Source organism: Stegodyphus dumicola, chromosome 3 (genome assembly GCF_044657685.1).
Source record: "Stegodyphus dumicola isolate Sdum_Otavi_A_Nest chromosome 3, ASM4465768v1".
Taxonomy (NCBI): domain Eukaryota; kingdom Metazoa; phylum Arthropoda; class Arachnida; order Araneae; family Eresidae; genus Stegodyphus; species Stegodyphus dumicola.
In genome coordinates this window covers 115,257,479-115,277,407 of record NC_140770.1, presented here as the reverse complement: position 1 = coordinate 115,277,407, position 19,929 = coordinate 115,257,479, and the positions used below count along the sequence as shown (strand labels likewise).

The following is a 19,929-nucleotide window of genomic DNA, read 5'->3' as shown; positions in this document are numbered from 1 at the left end:
AATAGTCTCTATCCTCTTCCGCTATTCCTATGGTCAAAAATGCTTCCTGAATGTCACAGTTGAATACATATTCATATTCGCGAAATCGCAAAATTACATTCAAAATTCTGGGATTCAACGGTGGCCCAGGATTAAAGCATTCATTAAGAGATTTGCACCCATTTACTTTTTGACGATGCATCGAAAAACATGCACCCATTACTTTTTGACGATGCATCGAAAAACAATCTGACTTTCGTAGTGTTCCTATCCGATCTTACTACAGCTGAATGAGGCATATAATAAGAATTCTCTTTTAACCCGGAAGGATATTCTTCAACGATATTCAGTTTTAATTTCTCCTTAACTATATTCTTATATTCATTATAAACCCAAAAATTTTCTTTCGTTTTTACACTTAAGTTACGAAATCTTCGTTTTGCTTCCACGAAGTTGTTAGACAAGTTTTCTGGTTTACCGTCCCAGAATAATTTAGTTGTATACATTCCATTTTCATATTTTAAATTACTTTCGAATTGAGAAATAAATTCCTCATTAAATTTGAAATCTCCACTGTGAGTATTATTTATCCCCATTGAATCTAACTGCCAAAATTGCGTTAGTTTTTCATTTAATAGGGCGCAACATTCAATTTTCATAATAGAAATATCCCGATTCGCATTTAAATTTGATGGAGGGATTCGACCTTGAACAACCCTTCCAAACAGAGTATCAATCAAATAGAAAGGTTTGTTTAATCGCTCTTTTTCTCCTGTATGAATATCCGAAAAAAACCAGAAATACAATCCGTCAAAAGGGCTTCAATTGTTATTTTCTTGTCCGAATCACATAAATTACGAAGTGTAAACCGAACTGCTCATACGTTTTTTGGATTGGCACTCTAGAGCCGAAAGTGTAAACAGCTAGACTTTCTTGTCTAATTATGGGTAGTTTCATTTCTACGGCTAATTCGTTTTTCAAAAAACATCTCTGTGACTCATTATCTAACAAAATATTAATCTCTTTACTTTTATTACTGCCTATTAATACTGCCGAGCAAGTCTCAAGTAGTATGCCGCAATCATCTAATTCATTCACACATGCTACGGAAGACACTACATATAATTTATTCGCGTCGACGGTCTGATGAGATTCCTGAGTGGGGGGAAGAAGAATAAACATTGGGTTGATCGCAAATCAATTCGTGATGCATAAAACGTTTACAAATTCAACAAGTAGTTTTCGTTTTATACTGCTTATGTACGTGCCCCTTAGAAAGACAGGAATAACACATACCATATTTTCTAAGGATTAATTTTCTCTGTTCTACCGATAAAGGACAAGAGGTAGAATCGTGATCTATTTTCGGTTTTGTACAAAATATACATTTTTTCACATCAACGATAAATGCAGAAGTAGTAGGAATGTTCGAATTTAATTTATTTTTCCCCCTATATTAAACTTTGGTTTTATGAAATCTTCCATACTTTTGATTAGGTTTTTGTAAAGGATTAAATTTAGTTTCCAATCGCGAATCTGAAGTGTTTAAATTAAAGTCTCTACTTAAGTACTCGTTATGTTCACGACACTGAACTTCAATCTTTAAAACTTCCAATAAATCAGATATTTTGTTTTCATCTTCCGAATGTGCTTTACAAGAAAATTCTGAGGACGAATCTTTGGGTATAGATTTAAACAACACGGGATACAATAGACAACTGTAACTATTAGGATTAATTCCGTTATTTTCTAATCCTTGAATATGTGTTTCACATTTTGAGTTCTACGCAACGCTACAATGTCATATGATTTTCGTACTGGACTTAATTTTAAAAGTCTTGCCATATGCGCATGTATAATAACATCTTTTCAACCAAAGCGTTCTTTTAATATGTTCAAGGCAATTTCATAGTTTTCAGAACTTCATGCTAAACTACGTAGCTCAGCTTCCTCTATTAAGTAACCTCAGCTTCGTCTGTTAAGTACGATTTTTATAACTGAACTTCTCTACATTACTAAGATTCACATTTTTATGGATAGCTACTTCAAACTGAGAATAAAATTCGTTAAACCTTAATATATTGCCATCGTATTGAGGTATCTGCAAGCGAGGAAGTTTTACCGTGTTTTGCTGCTCACTTCTGGTTTCTACAATATTCGTTCTTTCAGTTTCGCAAACAACTTCGCTTTCTTTCGTTTTCAGGATTCTATTTGCGCTAATTTTCCAAGTAATGATATTATCATTATAATTCTTGCCGTTTTTCAATTTCTTTTTCTGTTTCTTCCGTTTTGCACAGTTTTAGAATTTCTTCATTAAGATACTTTAAATTAGCTTCTTTATCTAAAATTTTCGCTAAAAGTTCATCAATTAAATCAATTGATCTTTCCTGTTTGTTTATTTCAGTTTCTAACAATTTCATAGTGTCAGTTGCTGCGCGTCTGACAGGTGGTCTAATCTTTTTTAAAGCTTCAATATCCATCATAACAATTTAAAATATTCAATTCGCTAAATATGTTTTTCAGTATTCAATTCGCAATTTACTTTATCTAAAGGCCTCTTCCAGATTATCAGCACCAAAAGTTTTTGTAAATACGCATATACATTCTTTGTCGCGTTCGCTAAATAATTCTGAAACTCAATATTCAAATCAAATAATAAAGAAATTTCGCTTACCTGTCACACGCAGCAAGGATTCTCGCCTTTTGCCCTTTTATCCAATTTTTATTCACGACACAATGAGTACATTTACAATAAAAAAGCACATATAAACTTAGTTCGCAATTCGCAATTCGCACTTCGCGCATGTAATTTCTCGTTACATCACTCACAGTCATCACAGTTACCTACTTTTTATTACAGAATTTGAATGAAAATTGCATTTTTAGATGAATTATATGTAAAATATTAACCATATGTCAAAAATATATATATATGGACAGAGATAATTACAATTATGCTTGTAATATGCTTTTTTTTTTCACTCACATAAGTCTGAGTAGTAAGCTTTTGTACATAAAGCACTCCTCTCTTTCACTCCTAAGGCACATATGAAAGGAATTTTTATGTTTGCCAAATCCTCCCTCACATATCTATGAAACTGCTTATCATAATATTCTTTATTTTATTTTGAGATACTTTATGAAAATGAAAATACGAGTCTAGAATGCTCAAGGAACAAGAAATTGTAATCTTCTTTGTTGAACCTCCTTTATAATTTATAGTGTTATTAACTCTATCTGTACCACTTAGCATTAAATTTTATTTAGATTTTTAGAAACACAATTCCTAAAAAGTAAAAATAACTTACCCTTTTTCTCAGTAAAATAACTTACCCATTCATTTAGGCCTCTCCCAGGTCGTAGCTGTGCCATATTCGGCCAAGCAAACAAATAAAATTGAAGAGTTTTGATTAATTATCTTGGAAAAGATGAATATATTGTTAAATTCTAAATATAACCGCTGTACTCTTCTCACTTAAAACATTAACAAATCCCTTCACAGAAATCGTTTTATTTAAACAGCTGATATATTGGCTATTGGGCTCACCAAGTGGTCGAATAGATAATACCGCTTAACACTGGTAGTCCGACTAGTGTTCAAATATCGGCAAATGGATACGTGCATGAGCATTTTAGCGGTTTTGTACTTAAGTTTTTTTTATTTCCTTGTACGAAATAAAAAGAAAGTATTGTAATCGCGAAAAATTTCAGGCGTCATATTTCAAAGCAAATATTCATTTTCACCGCTATCAAATGCAATTTAACGATGTTTTTGCTTGACATCTGTTGGTAAGGACAGAAAAAAGGACTTCCCCCAAACAAATTGTAAAATTAATTTTAAATGAATTTTGAAGAGAATTTTTTTTGGCGTCTGTGAGTACGTACGTATGTTTCTCGCATAACTCAAAAACGAGTAGCCTCAGAACGTTGAAATTTTGTTATAGGACTGCTAGAACATGTAGATGTGCACCTCGTATTTTGGTTGCAATCGGCCGCACCAAAAGTACATAAATATATGTATTCACTCTGTTACTCGGCACAGTGATCTCAGTTTCGTTATTCTTATATGTTTGTAATAAGGTTTTTATGCCTTTAGTAAATCTGTATGCAATATTTTTAGAATTATCAACAATTTAAAAGTTATTTAAGTGCCACAAAGCCTAATAATTTTTGTCATGTCGGCCATTGCTTGTTTAAATTTGAAACAACATAATAGTAGATTTGCTGCCAATCTAGAGAAAGTGAGCTTCGTAATAACAAAGATAATGCCTTTTTTATTATTGCGAATTAAATCATGCTTAATCCATTCTGGAATTTATTTAAGGAAATAAGTGTTTAAGATTTACTTCATAATTTGCAATAGAAACATTTTGAGTTTTTATGTACTTTTGCCTCGTCGCGAAGTGAGAACTGAACTAATTGATAGAGAAAGACTGAATCGTCTGTGAAAAATTGTTTATTTTTTTTGTTTTTGTTTTTGCTGCTGTTCTTTGCTTAATTTCTTTTATACATCGTTTTAGATTTATTATAGTATTTGAATAGAACATGTGGCAACGATCAGATAATTCTTAAGATGATATATATTTTGTGCATTCTGAGTAAATGATTCTGAGTTAAAAATGACATGGATGAGACGTGAGTTTCTCTCTTGCGATGACGACTGCTCTTCTTGATTTTCGGTAAATATTATTTTTGCTTTTTCATCTCGATATGGTCAATAATAGCGAACCACCAGATAGAGGCAAAATTCCTTGACCTGCTACTTTCAGCGATTATGATAGCTATAATGATTCTACTTATTCGAATTATTCAAGAAAATCGACTACATCCAAAGAGATGCCTGTAATGGCTTCATATGACCCGGCGCTTCAAAGTATAATTTCTACTCTAATTTCTACTAATAAAAGCAAATCCCAGAGAAAAGAAAAGAAGCCCGCAGGAAGTCCTAAGAAAATAGCCAATAATACTAAAGAAATTCAAACCCTCCCCTTCAAATTTTGAAGCAGTAGTTAACAAACACAGAAACGTTTTTCCTAATTTAACAGAAGCTATCTCGCAAGAATATCTTAATACTCATTTTCCGACTAACCCAAAAGATCTCTTACTCAAATTAGAAAACGAAATCGCCGATAAATTAAACTGTATTGAGTCTATGAAGACATTAACCTCCCCACCAGTGATAGAAATGCGTTCAAAGTTACAAGAAAAATTTCAACAACATCAGTTCATTTTAGCAAGCATTCAGAACACCCCGAAGCTCGCAAATTCTAAAACAGATGATAAAAAAATAAATCAGAAGGATTGGCAAACTCTAAAGAAAACAGCGAAAAATTCCGTGTCTATCCCACCACCAGATATTCCGCAAAATAACAAATCTGAAACTCTTAACGAAAATAACGAAGTTATGGAAGTTACAGATGAAACGCAAATGACTACAACACAGAATAACGCAGAAAATAAAACAAAAATTCCCCCATTAGTCATTCCAGAAAACGATGTTGATTGGCTTGAAATAGACAAAATGCTCAGAGAAATATGTAAAAACGAATTTGAAGTTACAATCAAAGCCAGACAGATTTTCCTTTACACTACCACCGAAGCCGATTATAAAGCTTCAGTTGATAAATTCCAAAAAGCACAGATTAGTTTTCATGCGTACCAAATTTCCTCAGCCTCTTCAATTAAAGTTATACTTAAGAATATCCCAAGATCCTACACAGAGCAAGCAATTCACGCAGACTTAGACCTCAGAAGCTTCAATATAATTAAAGTAAAGCAATTCACGAAGAAAGCAGAAGACCAAATTATCCGTTTACCTATATTTTTCCTTGAACTAAAAAGAAATTTTGCAGGAGAGAAAATTCATCAATTAAACAATAGGTTCGGATTCATTATCACAATAGAAAAATATCAGCCCAGAAAACACCCAATCAATGTTTCAATTGCCAGGAGCTCGGGCACTTCCAAAATAGCTGCTTTAAAAAGGTCAGGTGCTGTAAGTATGGACGAAATCATAGATCCAATACTTGTAAATTAAAACTAGATGAAAAACCAGCTTGCATTTACTGTCACGAAAATCACATTTCTTCTTATCGTGGTTGTAAGGTACCACAAGAAAGAGACATAAGATAACCACCCAAGATATAAGATAGAAAAACCACCAGAAATTCCCACTAAAGATGACTTTCCCAATTCATTCAAGCTTCAGGCCAAACTAATCAAGAAATGCCTAAAACCCTTTACAGTGACAAAGTTAAGCAGAAAAATTCACAGGAAAATTTAGCAGAAATCATTAACATTTTCAAAGATCAGAAAACCCTTTATCTCATAAAACCAATAACCACAATAGTTCAGAGAATTAAATCAGCTAAATCAAATATGCAGAAACTTTGCCTGATTAATTCGCAGCTTCTCTCAAGACAAGCATAGTCGAGCGGCAGAAATCCTCAAGCTGCAGATCCTCACATCGTGGGCCCACGTTTACTTCTCTTCTAGAGATTCTGCACTAGGTGCAAAAAGTACGTTCCATCTTACTGGATTCAACTCATCATTAAAGACACCCTACTTATAATATATTGGTAAGGGCCGCACTAGGCCGATTGCCTCTTAATTATGTTATGACATAGACATAGTTAAAAAATGATTGAAATGTAGCGCTGTTAAGTGAACCTAGGTCCAGAGTGTCGCTATGGTAAACAAATACAGTGAATTTTAAAGAGTGCATTTATTCTATTGTGGTTTATGTGCTACCGACGAAGTAGATTTAATTCAATCCAATAAGTTTAAATGAAATGCAAGAAAAAATGCGTATAATTTAATATTACGTAGAAGGAAGTCATGTGGTGCACACATCAGATTTCTTTTTAAATTTCTAATAGCACATAACAAGACAACTGAACATTAAATAAAACACAAAACAAAGACAAGAAAATTGACATCAGCATATCTATAAACTCAGTGCTCCCAAATCGAAATACGAAGAAGGGCAGGACATTTGAGGAAATGTGGCACGTTCATGTCTTCCTTAATATTACATAAGAGGCAAAGAGAGTTAGAAGCGTAACTGATGCATTATAGGTGCTTACGAACGCAGTCATGACCAGATATATGAGGAACAATACTACAGATTTCTTTTTAGGTCATTCGGGTACTTCAAGAATTTGTGTAAACCATGATTTATCTCTATTTCTCTCTACGAATTCTTGGAAAAAGAAGTCTCTGAAGGCTTTCCTAACAACTGACTTAATGAAGTTGTAGGGAAGACCAAACTGGGATGTTTGAAGGAATCAGCACCCTTCTTATCCAAGAAATCAGCGACCTAATTACCGTGAACTCTACAATGGGCAAGAATCCATTGAAGTACAACCCATTTGTCGTTACTTGACAGCCATTTAAGACTATCGAAACAGCAGTCGATAACTAAAAAGCGGGAATCACTCTACGAGTCAATAATTTGAAGGGCGGCTATGGGATCTCATAAGGAGACCACCTTTAAAAAACACCCCAGACGAGTCTGTAGTTATAGGATGGCTCGGGTGGAATGGCTTCAATTTAACCATCTAGAGCAGTTGCATATGAGCCAATGGATAAGTATAAAGAAAAATAACTCACAATAAACACCTGCACCGACATTAGTGAGATCGGCCCATTCTGGAACCATCAGTATACACTCGCAACTATTCTTCTTCCTGGTAGCAAGAATGTATATTTTTGTATGTCAAAGCTTTGAGCACGTTTTCATTACTCTCGGTCACGTCTTGATTAGTATGAGGTGGATGCAGAAACTCTTGTTTTCATTAGGTAATAAGAAACGTTCAGCCTCGAAATTTAGGCTCAGATTTGAAATCAATTCATAACTTCTCTGCATAAAACCGCTTTGTTTCTTCAGATTCTGATCAGTCCCAAAGGAAACCTGATCCCATAGGGACAGACACTCCTGGGTTCTGATAATCTGATAATTTGGATGGTTGGTGCACGAAATAGTTCTACATCCCGGTCAACTTCTTGTATGGCAAAGTGATCTTCAGCTCTGGCAAGAGATCCGGCTCTCACTGCTTTCCGCTTAAGTAACGTAAATATTAGTGAGTTTTAATAAGCACATCCTCTACGAAGGCATTCTTTCCTTTAAATAAACAAACCATTAATGTGCTTTGCCATAATCGGATAAACAATACAACTTTTGGTTGCTCGAGTAAATATTGATACGAATTACATTTTCACTTAATATACATGCATCATAACTTCCTGTATGTCAGCGTTGATAAACTTTCAGAATCAAGAGAAGAGCAACTTATTCACTTTCTAAAATAAGTCTGCTTTATTTCAGGAGGCAAAATGTGCCTATATCATCCTGTTAATGTCCGTATTTTGGATGCTAGAGCCAGTCCACCTAACAATTACTGCCCTGCTGCCTGTTCTCTTAATGCCATTATTCGGAATCCTCAGTGCTTCTCAAGTTTGTGGGGATTACATGAAGGTAAGAATTGTGCTCAAAATCTGTTTTCAAAATATAACTCAGAAACTTAAATATTTCTTCTTAACTTAAAAAATATAAACTTTAGTTTAGCCTAATATATAAATATCTATTATTATTTCTTTAAGAGAAACCTACATTTTGATAAGAATGCATAGTAATATTAATGTTTAATATCTAATACGATATTTTAATTTCTAATTACCTAAAACGTGAATCTTGCCCTCTGTTATTGTTGTCTGTGCTACATCTTAGACCTCAAATCATCCATATATAACTCGAGAAGGGGAATATGCAACTGACTCAGCGAAATCGTAGATTGAAAGTCAGTTCGTGTTTGCTTAACTGCGATTGGTCGGATTTTGTAATAGGCTACTAAGAAGTTCAACAGTTAGAAAAAAAAGGCTCGCATGACGTTCGCAAGTAGTTTACGAGAGTTTGTCGTTGAAGACGAAAACAATTACCACGCAGACGAATCCGTTTTAAAATTTAAGGGAGCTTGTTTTCTAAACGCATTTAGGAAGAGAAAATTACGCAGATGTTTTCAAAAGTTTCAAAACCTACCGTTAAAACTTTAGATGAAAAAGTACGCGAGAAAATATGGTAATAATAGTAATAAAAACAGTCCTAGTCATACGTGTGATCATGCTTAAGGCTCATCGGCATAGGAAGGTCTGAAACACTGGGTTGCAAGATAGGAAAAAAAGGATGAGTATAAGGAATTTGTTGCCCTCTAACAGGCATACAGCTCCACATTGTTAGTTAGCACATCGTAAATGCATAAACTGCCAGTGACTTCGTACTGTAAACAAGGTAGTCTATAAGTCGATTTATACGTAAGTTTATGGTACTCACTGTTACAACAACGTTGTTTTCAGATCCTGGAGGGTCTGGAAATGCGAAGATAAGTTGAAATCGTCCTATCTAAAGAGTCTGGCAATGCTCTAAGATCTCTTCCCTGTAGTTCTCAGCAGTCATAGAGCTTCTATCAAAAAAATTCTTTTATCAAAAAGTTCTGTGCTCCCGTCTAGCATGGTGCCTTTGCTAGACGGCCATGAAACCTTCGCTATCATACTGGTTCCCTTCTCTGATGTTGGAGGAGAGATATCATGTCCTTAGTTTTCTTCAAATGAATGTAAGTGAAGATTCTGTAATTAGGTTAACTAAGGACTCATCTGTGAAGAGAATGTTTTAAGGAGATATCTTATCTAGGATGGAAGCTAGACACAAACATTTATGTTTGCTTTTGTTATGCAGCCTTCTGAAACAACAGACAGACTTTTGTTATGTAGCCTTTTGAAAACAATAACCCTTGAAAATTGGCTTCCTGTAATTGCATGGAGGTTTCAGGAAAGCTGAAATGCTGTTGCACTCATATTACGCATCGATGAAAATGTTAAATATCGATCTTCACTGGCCGTCATGGCCCTTGGACGACTTTGCCCAAGTCTGTCTTTCTGCGGATCTGCTATCCTTAAGTTATCTCCATTAGTCGCGCAGTCTGCTGTGAGTTACATTCAAGTCTCTGTTTGAGAATTTCTTGATTCTAGTCTTCCTACGACTTTCCTCCTTACTCCATCATTCAAATATATTTCGTTATTCTCTTTAACTAACTGTGTTTGAATTTCACAGAAGGTTAAAAAAAAACATAATAAAAATCATCTAGAAGTGAGAGAGAACGAAAATTTGAAATTTTAAATGCCAGTCGGAAGCATATTATACTACTTGTCACAAAACAGTACTAATTACATTAGAAAATAATTATTTAAGCAATTTTTTCCGTAATGTAGATTAAAACTTTTAAATCAAATATTTGTATTTTAGGAGGTACTGATGATGTTCCTGGGAGGTTTAGCCGTAGCTGTTGCTGTAGAACACTGTAATTTACACGAGAGGATAGCTCTGAAAGTTTTGATGGCAGTTGGTTCAGACACTAAATGGTAAATTTCGACTTTTAAGTGCCTTTACAATACCAGATAGCGATCCAAAGTCTATGTGCAGTTATTTTTTTATAAAATGTAATTTACCAACATTGCAGCAGTACTGTGTTTACTAACTTCATAATAGTAAGCTGCCAAGCACTCAGATGATGATATTAAATGCAGAAAAGTAGAGGTTACGTTCCAGAGTAGAGGTTATTAATAGATACTTTATTTATTAAAAATTAACAAAAAGCAAAAACAGAAAGAAACCTAATTTTAAAATAAGAATCATTACCATATTTACAAGCATATTAATATAATATAACATATTAAACAAAAATGTGGGATTATAATATTGTATCTATGCCATATATCATAGCTGTAATTGAAATAGAGAGCATATTGTAAAAGCGTACAAAAGGCTAAGGAATCATAAATATGTATATAAAGGTTATTAACATTATTTTATGTGAGTTATGAGTATGTAAGGTACCTTATTACTTATGTAAGGTATTAGGTAATGCTTGCTTTATGTAAAGTATTAGGTAACTCTCTGAATTTTCTGCTACATATGACGTCTGCAAGAGGCCGTTTCGTTCTTGATCGAAAATAACTTAAATGGGAATTTTTAAATATGAGACCTATCACAGCATCAGTCAAGACAAATAAAAAACTTTTAATTGTACATATCACATCTCAAATGTAGATCTTCAAAATTAATATGGTTTAGGCCTTCCTTTGGAAGAACTCACACCCGATGATGCACATATTCAACAAACGGTTTGTGTCTCAATCTTTGGTATCAAAACAGAGACAAAGTGTGACAAAAGTAGTCTAATGTAAAATGATGCTGTACTCAATCTACAAATGTTAAACTGAATTTATGTCAGACGAATCTGAAAACTGTGTAAATGAAGTTTGGGTGTTACATAAATGAAATATATTATATTCTTGAAATTATAATGTCTGCTATAACAACGGAAATTACGGACCTTGTGAAGTATAGCATTCTTTCTTTCTCTGCGCATACAATACAGCCAGATGAAAAATAATTCTTTGCATGCGTATGATTAGGCATCCACGGAATATATTAAATAAATAAATTCGTCTGATTATATGATCCTCTTCGTTCTCCAATATAATAGAATAATGTAACTACACCGTCATTATGAAGACGAAAAGATGAGAGCAAAGCTTCAAGGATATATCTGCGGCTGTATATTTCAATTAGCGTTCAGATATATGAATCCATCACCACGATTGAAATTATGAGTAAGTGTATTATGAGCCTACCTGTGGCTATCGGCAGGACAAAACAGCATGCCCTGCCCACAACCATAGGCAGGTACTGTGGCTCATAAGTGATGAAAGACCAGCCCATGATTTGTAGGCGCTCGAAAGGTTACCGGTTTTAGTAAATTTTTCATATGTAACAGCTACTGTATAAAGTGAAAAATTTAATAGAATCGCTGTTCTGAGTATGCTTTTACATAAAAACCTTATCACAATGACCTGGCTTTTATTTGATATGATTTACATAATTCTTTGTTCTGCATAAATTGTCTATAGAACAGAGGGATAAAAATTTGTAGAATTTAGACATAGCCGTTAGGCATAGAACTTTATATAATGCAGTGAACAGATTTAATTAGATTACACTGTTTTTGTAAATTTGTGAATATGAAGGTAAAAAATGTGTAACAGCATTAAACAATTGAACTATAATGCCACATATTTTACCTTGACATGGATTATGCAAGGTGATTTAAAGGTTTGAAAAACCTTTTAACTTTCCGAATCAAAAAAAAAATCAAAATTAATTATTGGGTATGGTGGCGGATAAAAAGCACTATCTGCTGAAGATGTGAACATCATGACCACTAACGTGAAGAAAGACCCCTTGAATTCCGCTTGTAATTTTTCAAACTGGAAAAGAGGACTATGCCACTTGACCTTAAACAGCTTCTCTAAAACAAAATGATGAAACAAGTCTTTTCATACCTTTATTTAAGAAGATTATAAATGCCTTCCAACCGGGATTGTGGCTAGAGACGCTGAATGCCGTACCATAGCGCCCGGGTTTGAATTCCGGATAAGGCATAGATGTTTATAAATGTATATTATCTGTACGGCAAGGGGGCACTCTAAATATACAGGGAGCCGAAAGTCCTCTCGAAAGGTTGATGGTAGCGGAAGAGGAGTGGGTGAACCTCGGACCCGTCCACCCGGGGTACTCTCTATCAAAATTGGGGGCGGAAGGGAGCAAAGTCGTATTGTCACCTGTGCTGTGCTCAAGGTTTTCGGCAACAAGAGCAGCAGTCTTGCAGCCCTTGCCACGATGAATTTCGTGAGCTTGTTCTGATGTTAGCGTCAGACAAGTGAGATAAGTCACAACAACAACAGTTTATAAATGAATCTGACCTAAATACACAAGAAATTATCTCGTTTTTTGTGCCATGCTGTCATGCTGTTAGTAGTTAGCACATCCTGTGAACACTGGAAGTTCTACGGTTCGATGCTCGACGATGGCTTAATATCTAATAATCTCTACAATAGAGTTCAAACTAAGCTAACATTATCATTCTGGTTAACATTGAAAGATCTGTAGTTCAAATCTCTGCCAGGGTGCAATTCAGTTTCTTCTGTCTCCTATTGAGAAATGTTAAATGGTATATACAAATGATTAGTTTCCATGTAAAGGTGTAATATATTTCTTCATTCTAACTAATATATCGCATCACTGAGGCTTGAAGTTCGAAATGAGATAGTCCTTGTGATTGTAAAAGAACTTCATTGCTACAATGTTGATTTAACATGTAATTTCAAGTCACACCTGTGTCCTTGATTTAGCTTGTTATTTAAACAATTTAGAACGAAAATAGCGTATAAACCTCCCCTAAAATGTAGGATTCGCATGGAATTTTCTGCCCATTTCATATTTCGGGACAGTGGCGTCTGTTGGTTAATCATCATTTTTATATAAATTGAATCTTGTGAAGATATCACTTCTTTGTGAGTTAACAACTTAGCTACAGAAAAATTAATTATTCCTACTGAATTGAATCCAGATAACACTGAAATTTATACAGATGACATTTCACATCCAATATACTTACTTAAGTTTTAGACTGCATTTTCTTCGTATAATATACATGCTGAAAACAATTTTTAGAGCAAAAGGAAATGCACTCAGCTTCTATTGCATGCAATGCTATAGTCTGTTACTGTTCTGTTAAAACGGGAACTTCAAGATTTGACTTGGAACCATGGGAACAACAGCTGCAGATAAAGGTCGACTCGCCTAATTTTTCCTCCACTTTATTTCCGTTCGGTTCCTGAAAAGAACGCGAATGAAGGAAGACTTGAACTACAGTGTCAAATAGCGTGGATAAAATAATTAATGTGCGGGATAACGACACGAATTATGATCGCGAATGGGACAGAGAGCGGCCTTGAAGTGCATATCTTAAAGTAACTCACTATAATAACTATCTTCTTTTCAGAAGGGGCAAAATTAAACTTGTATCTATTTCTTAGGAAGAAAGTATCAGATGGCTTGCTTTACAGGATAATTAAAATAGCATTTAAGGCATAGTATGAATTTTTCTTTAAACATTCAATAACTTATAATAGTTCACGTTATACATCGTTAGTCTTTTCTGCTGATCTTTCTTCTGCTCTTGGTAAAATGTATGAAAAACTTATGATCACTAAAATCAAATATCATAGTAACAAAAAACAGATTTTTAATTATCATCGATGTAAATTTGGCGCAGGATATAAGCATCTACATCCACTTACTAAGATGAAAAAGTAGTTGATGACTAGACTTTAAGTTAGAAGAGGGATAAGCCATCTGTAGCACAGGAAGATTAAACAAAGTGTGTGTTTCAGAATCAATTAAGTTTAACCTTACAAGTTCAAGAACTGATATTATCAGATATTTTCAGGTTAATGTTCGGATTTATGTCGACTACAATGTTCCTTTCTATGTGGATTAGTAACACAGCCACCACAGCCATGATGGTGCCAATTGTTGAAGCTGTGATGTTAGAATTGAAATCGAGTTTGGAATGTGATGATGTAGCACCAATTAAAACAGGTAAATATAATATATCGAATTACGAACACTATACTTTATAGTAATTTCGAATCTTCTGCATATATAAATAAACATCTTGCTCTTACCAGCGCTTTTTTAGCTAAAGAATCATTTATTTTTATGATTAATTCTAGGAATCTGTTTGGTAATTAGTTCGAAATTTAAAAGTACTCATTGATGAGTAACCACCATAATAAGTGTTATTAAAATCTCCAGCCTACTAAAATATTCTAAATATTGGTTTTAGTTTTTCTTTAACTATCAATGTGATATATTTAATTATGTTATGGCTTAAATACGTATTATAATTTATTTAAAATTAAGGAAGAAGCCTTCCTAAAGGCCATAAATGATACTGGCTAGTCTCATACTTTGTAACACTTATTGAAGAATAAATTAGGTATTTCATCATAAAATCACATTAAAATTACATTGCTTAAAACTAAACTTGTCTTTTTTACGTATTTAAAAGCGTTTCTCTCATCTTTTCTAGGAATAAAAAAAATAATTATTGTCTTGACAAATAAAAATAAACCACAGTAGACGTGAAGGTCGCAGTGATGTATACAGCCCTGTTTAAAGGTATTTTTAAAAATAAAACACCTATACGTATTTTGATTGAAATAGCTAAACAAATTTTACAACTACGAAATCAATTTGATATATAAAAGATTCCATAATTACTACTCTGAATCCTACTATTATAGCTTCAAGAAAGTAAATTGCATGACTTGAATTACAAAAACGTAAACTGCTTGGCTTTGATATGCAGTAGTGCATATCAAGGACATTTTGAATGTGATATCTTCAACACTTAAATAGTAGGAAAAAGATTTCAACACTTGCAAGAACCCTGCTACTCTTTTAAATAAAAATCTCTTTTCAAATGCATAAAACATGCTTTCTGAAATAACAATTATCTATAAATTTTGTATTTTGATGTTTGTATCTCTTAGAAAAGAAGTACAACAGTAAGCTTAAGGATTTTATAGGAATTTAAATTTTCCATTTAGTTTTGTAACAAATTTAACATTATATTAGATGCTAAATGGCTAAATGAGTTGTACGAATTTAATCTTTTATACATGAATACATTTTTCATAATTTCGCATTTGTAAGATATTTAAATTTAACTGTTGCCTCTAAAATCTGTTGAATTTATAAGCATTCACGATAAGTATAGAAAATACGTATTAATTATAAAATACATTTCTCTCGGAATTATTATTATTTATTTTGTCTGGATAATGCAAAATAAAAAGCACTTTTGCCCCTCTTTTATCTGGAAAGGTAATACTAATTACATTCATATAAAGTAATAACAATAAGTAGATGAGAAACAGGAATTTGAGCGAGCTGCCAACATGAACAAATTCACAGTATGAGCAAACGTAACTTCCAGTATATATTAGATGCTAATAATTAACTCTTTTATCTCTGCTTTCTCATAAGCAGAGAAATACAAGAATCTCAACAGAAATGGTATGAAAATACAATGATGATGAAGGCACACGTGGACAGCACGTGTATTATGTCATTTGCAGATTTTCTTTATCAAATAACAATTCTTAAAATTTCATCTATTTAGTTATTTTTTTATTTCCTTTAACGGATCGTATTTCCACTAACTTCTGTATATTTTTATCCCACTTTTTAATGAATGGCAAAACCTAACCGTTATTTAGCACTTTTATGTAAGGTAGGCTGGATGAATTTCAAGCACCAGCTTGGTATGTGGTGAGGATAACAGTAAAAATCATTAATTTTGCACGCTACTCTAAATATTAGCTCTTGAAACCAGTAAGACGACATATGATTGCGTCGTAAGTGCTAAGTAGAATATATACAAACTCAAAAAAGGTTTAAAATAAAACTTTTCATTTACTCGTCATCTTGGGCTCGATCTTTCATGAAGAAATTATAAAAGCCAATTCAAGTAATTCAGGCAATAGCTAATTCAAATAATAATTTGCTGATTCAGGCTAATTCCAGTAAGAGGAAAAAAATAACAGTGATTCAGCGATAGCATTTAAAGGCTGTCTCTCGAACTCAAGAACTTAGCAGTTATATACAATCACTAATTTGCATCCTTTAATAATCCAACTAATGATTTGATGAGAGCCGAAGAAAGTTAAAATTAATCATCATCTCGGTCATCCTCTCGGTTTATTAACATAAAATCTCACAATTTTACATTAACTAAAAAGACTTTTACTTCTAAAAGGGGAAAAAATAAACATTTTGTCATTTCTATTCTATCATTAATCAACATCGTTAAGACTTAATTTTTCTACTAAATTTATCATAATCGATTTGCCATCTGAGAGTTCTTCAACAGTTTACCTCCTGCCTTTTGTCCTTTTTATAGATGGCGCTTAACTGATCCTTGTACAATCTTTAGGCCGGTATTTGGTGCCCACTGCTTCTTAATGATGCGCCGTCATAGAGATGTCTGTTCCTTGATGTAGGTTGATCGCTGTTCTTAAAGATTCTTAAAAGTGACCCGGCATAAGTGTGCCTGCATCTCTATGAAGATCAGCATCTAACTTGAAAACATCAACTCTCATAGGAGTGCATACGCATTTATGTTGGGAAATCGTCATAAAAATCCGATTTTCGTTCGCATTAATTAAGCGAAGGTTAAAATAAATCCTCGACATCGTTATGGAAAATCACTTTGTTTGTACGAGATATGAGGTACTTTTTGGAAGCAGGCAAGAGGAAAAATTAGCAACCGCCTTCGCCGGCAATCGAACCACGGATTTCTGGAATACCGGCCCAGCATGCAGAACCGCTACACCACAAAGGAACGTTAGGAAGGCAGGAGAAATACCTTATAACTTCACCATATCTGCCCATTACGTGCAAGCACATTTGTCAGAAGCAGAGAATTTGTTTAAAGCTGACAGCACCTTCATGAGAAACTAGATTTTTGCAAAATGGCTGAAGCTTTTCTAACGGAAGCAGTGAACCAGAAATGTCACTGATTATGCTTCACCGAAGAAGATTCGTTCATTGGAATTGTAATATAATTCCAATATCTTGATTTTTGAAAATGGCGCCTGCATCTCATTCGACCGCAAAATTGCTTGAAATTGCGAATATTTAAAAGAGAACTTTGTCGATATTAACTTATTCTTTGATGCTAAAGCTAGATAACTCAGTACTTTGAACTACTTTAAGAGCCATATTTATTTAATTTTTTGTTTTTAAAACATTTAAACATCTAAGACGTCTTCAAATTTATTTTTCGGTTGTCTATGGATTTTATAAAAGCAATAAAATAAAAGTAATGTTGTTTCCAATAGTATGCGTTCTAGGATAGTGGTGATATAGAATAAATCAAAACTTAGACAACATGCAAATATTTGTAAAAATATTGAATGAAACAGAGATATTTGAACAATGTCACTGATAAAAGTCTCAATTTTTAAATTTTTGTCCATTGAATTTATAGACATTCATGATTATATATGTGATAGTATTTTTATCAAAATTAATGTCGCCTAACCGGGATAGTGGTTACTGCCGTACCAAAAGAACCGGGTTCGAATCTCGAAGAAGGCATAGATGTTTGTAAATGTATAGTGGCTGAGCAGCATGGGAACACTCTAAATATATGGCGAGCCGAAAGTCCTCTCGAGAGGTTAATGGTAGGGGGTAAGAGGGGTGAGAGACCCTCAGACTCGTTCCCCGGGATGCATTCCTTCAAACCTGGCGAGCGGAACTGAACAAATTTGTACCGTCACCTGTTTGGTGCTCAAGGCTCTTGACAACGACAGGCCCAATTCTGCACTCCTTACCACGATGAATTTCGTGGACTTGTTCTGTTGTTACTATCTGATAAGTGAGATAAGTCACAACAACAAAATTATATTAAGATTAATTCAGTGAAACTTCTCTAAAAGGGTATCCATTTTACCAGACAAGTTTGGTCCTTTGCAGAAGTGGTCGGTTTAGAAACTGATGTTCATTAACATTTTTCGGAAATACTGATTTCTTTTAGAAGTGATGTACGGGAGACTGATGACTGAAATACTCATGTAATAGTCCATTCATCGGAATTCGAAAGCTATTGCACTGTCAATTTTCAGCAGCTTTATTCCCTCCGCCAATGATAAGTAAAAATGCAGCAAATTTTAACTCAAATAATCACTGAATTTTCGTCATTTTATGATTAAGGTTAAAATAATATATCAAACAATCCTAAGAAGTTAATTCCCAATATATACAAATTTTAAACCACGATGTAATATGAGGTGCAACTACCACCTGAGTCAAAGCTGTTTAATTCACTAATATAACTCAAGAAGGTAATATAACTAAAGCAGATGACGAAAGAAATATATAAAACGCTTCTTTCTCTCAAATATGCTGCTCACTTTATAAACTATAAAATATATATTTAGCTTCTCTATGTACAGTGACCTCATAGTCCAAGTAGATTGTACATCTAAATTAATAAGAAAGATTCATATTTTGATACTTTCTAATATATATTCAGAATTCACTGTATTGCTAATCAGACGACAGGAACAAAGAAAACAGACGAAGAAATTGATATTCTATGAAGAAGGAAGTTTACTATGGAGCTCATTTGATATTAAAATGCATTATAAACAGCATTCAGTTCCTAATATAATCATACCTGACACTGTGAATTGAATAATTTTCTGATCAAGATAAATTACTTGCATAAATTTGTTTAGCGCATGTATTGCAATATCAGACATACATATAAACGTTTTACGTTAAAAATTTCATTTTAATGATATGTAAAATTTTTGTAAATGATATGTAAAGTTTTTTAATATTATCGAGAAAGACAAATGACCTTTTATCAAATTTAGAGATCAAAAATGAGTTTTCAATGTAGCTTTATTTTTGATTTTTAAGTGTTTAAAGTTTAATCTTTAAGGTAAGGGCCAATAAAGAAACGTTGCAAATTAAAATAAAATGCATGAAAGGATATATATATAAGAAATATATATGCTTTAATGTAATAAAAATTTTAGGATTGCACCTGTTTTGATTTAATGACAGCAGGGTGTGAATAATTCTGTGATATTTTGTAGCATTTTCTAGAGCTGTTTCAAAATCAACTGCGTGTCAAAAAATTAATGTTATCTGAAAAAGGAGGAAAATTTCTATATATCCTCATCGTATACACGAAATGCTTTGGAAAATGTTATTTGTAAAAACAGTCTTTATAATTCAACACGCTCGCTTTTTTCGGATTACCTTGAATTTCATAGACAGCATGCAATTTTGAATTACTGACCTTGTATTTTTGCACTGAGTTACGCATCTCGTAAAAGTAGATTATAAGCTTCTTATTGTTCTGTTTCATGTCCCAGGTAGTATGTTATTTAATTTCGTGACTATGGCTGTCACCATGATCTGGTAAGATGTGATTTATCCTACATCATTTCAGCTAAATGTTATTATTTCTT

The 19,929-nt window shown here is 33.4% G+C and overlaps 1 protein-coding gene across 3 annotated transcripts in view; it reads left to right on the top strand.

Moving 5' to 3' along the window:
• Positions 1-19,929, top strand: part of LOC118198769 (Na(+)/citrate cotransporter-like) — a 77,147-nt gene that overhangs the window by 16,872 nt on the left and 40,346 nt on the right. For all 3 annotated transcript variants that reach the window (XM_035370532.2, XM_035370530.2, XM_035370529.2), the window contains exons 2-4: positions 8,306-8,455; positions 10,277-10,392; positions 14,325-14,476. In XM_035370532.2, the coding sequence (XP_035226423.1) occupies positions 8,336-8,455; positions 10,277-10,392; positions 14,325-14,476 (388 nt within the window). In that variant the 5' untranslated portion in view covers positions 8,306-8,335. The remainder of the gene's footprint in view (positions 1-8,305; positions 8,456-10,276; positions 10,393-14,324; positions 14,477-19,929) is intronic.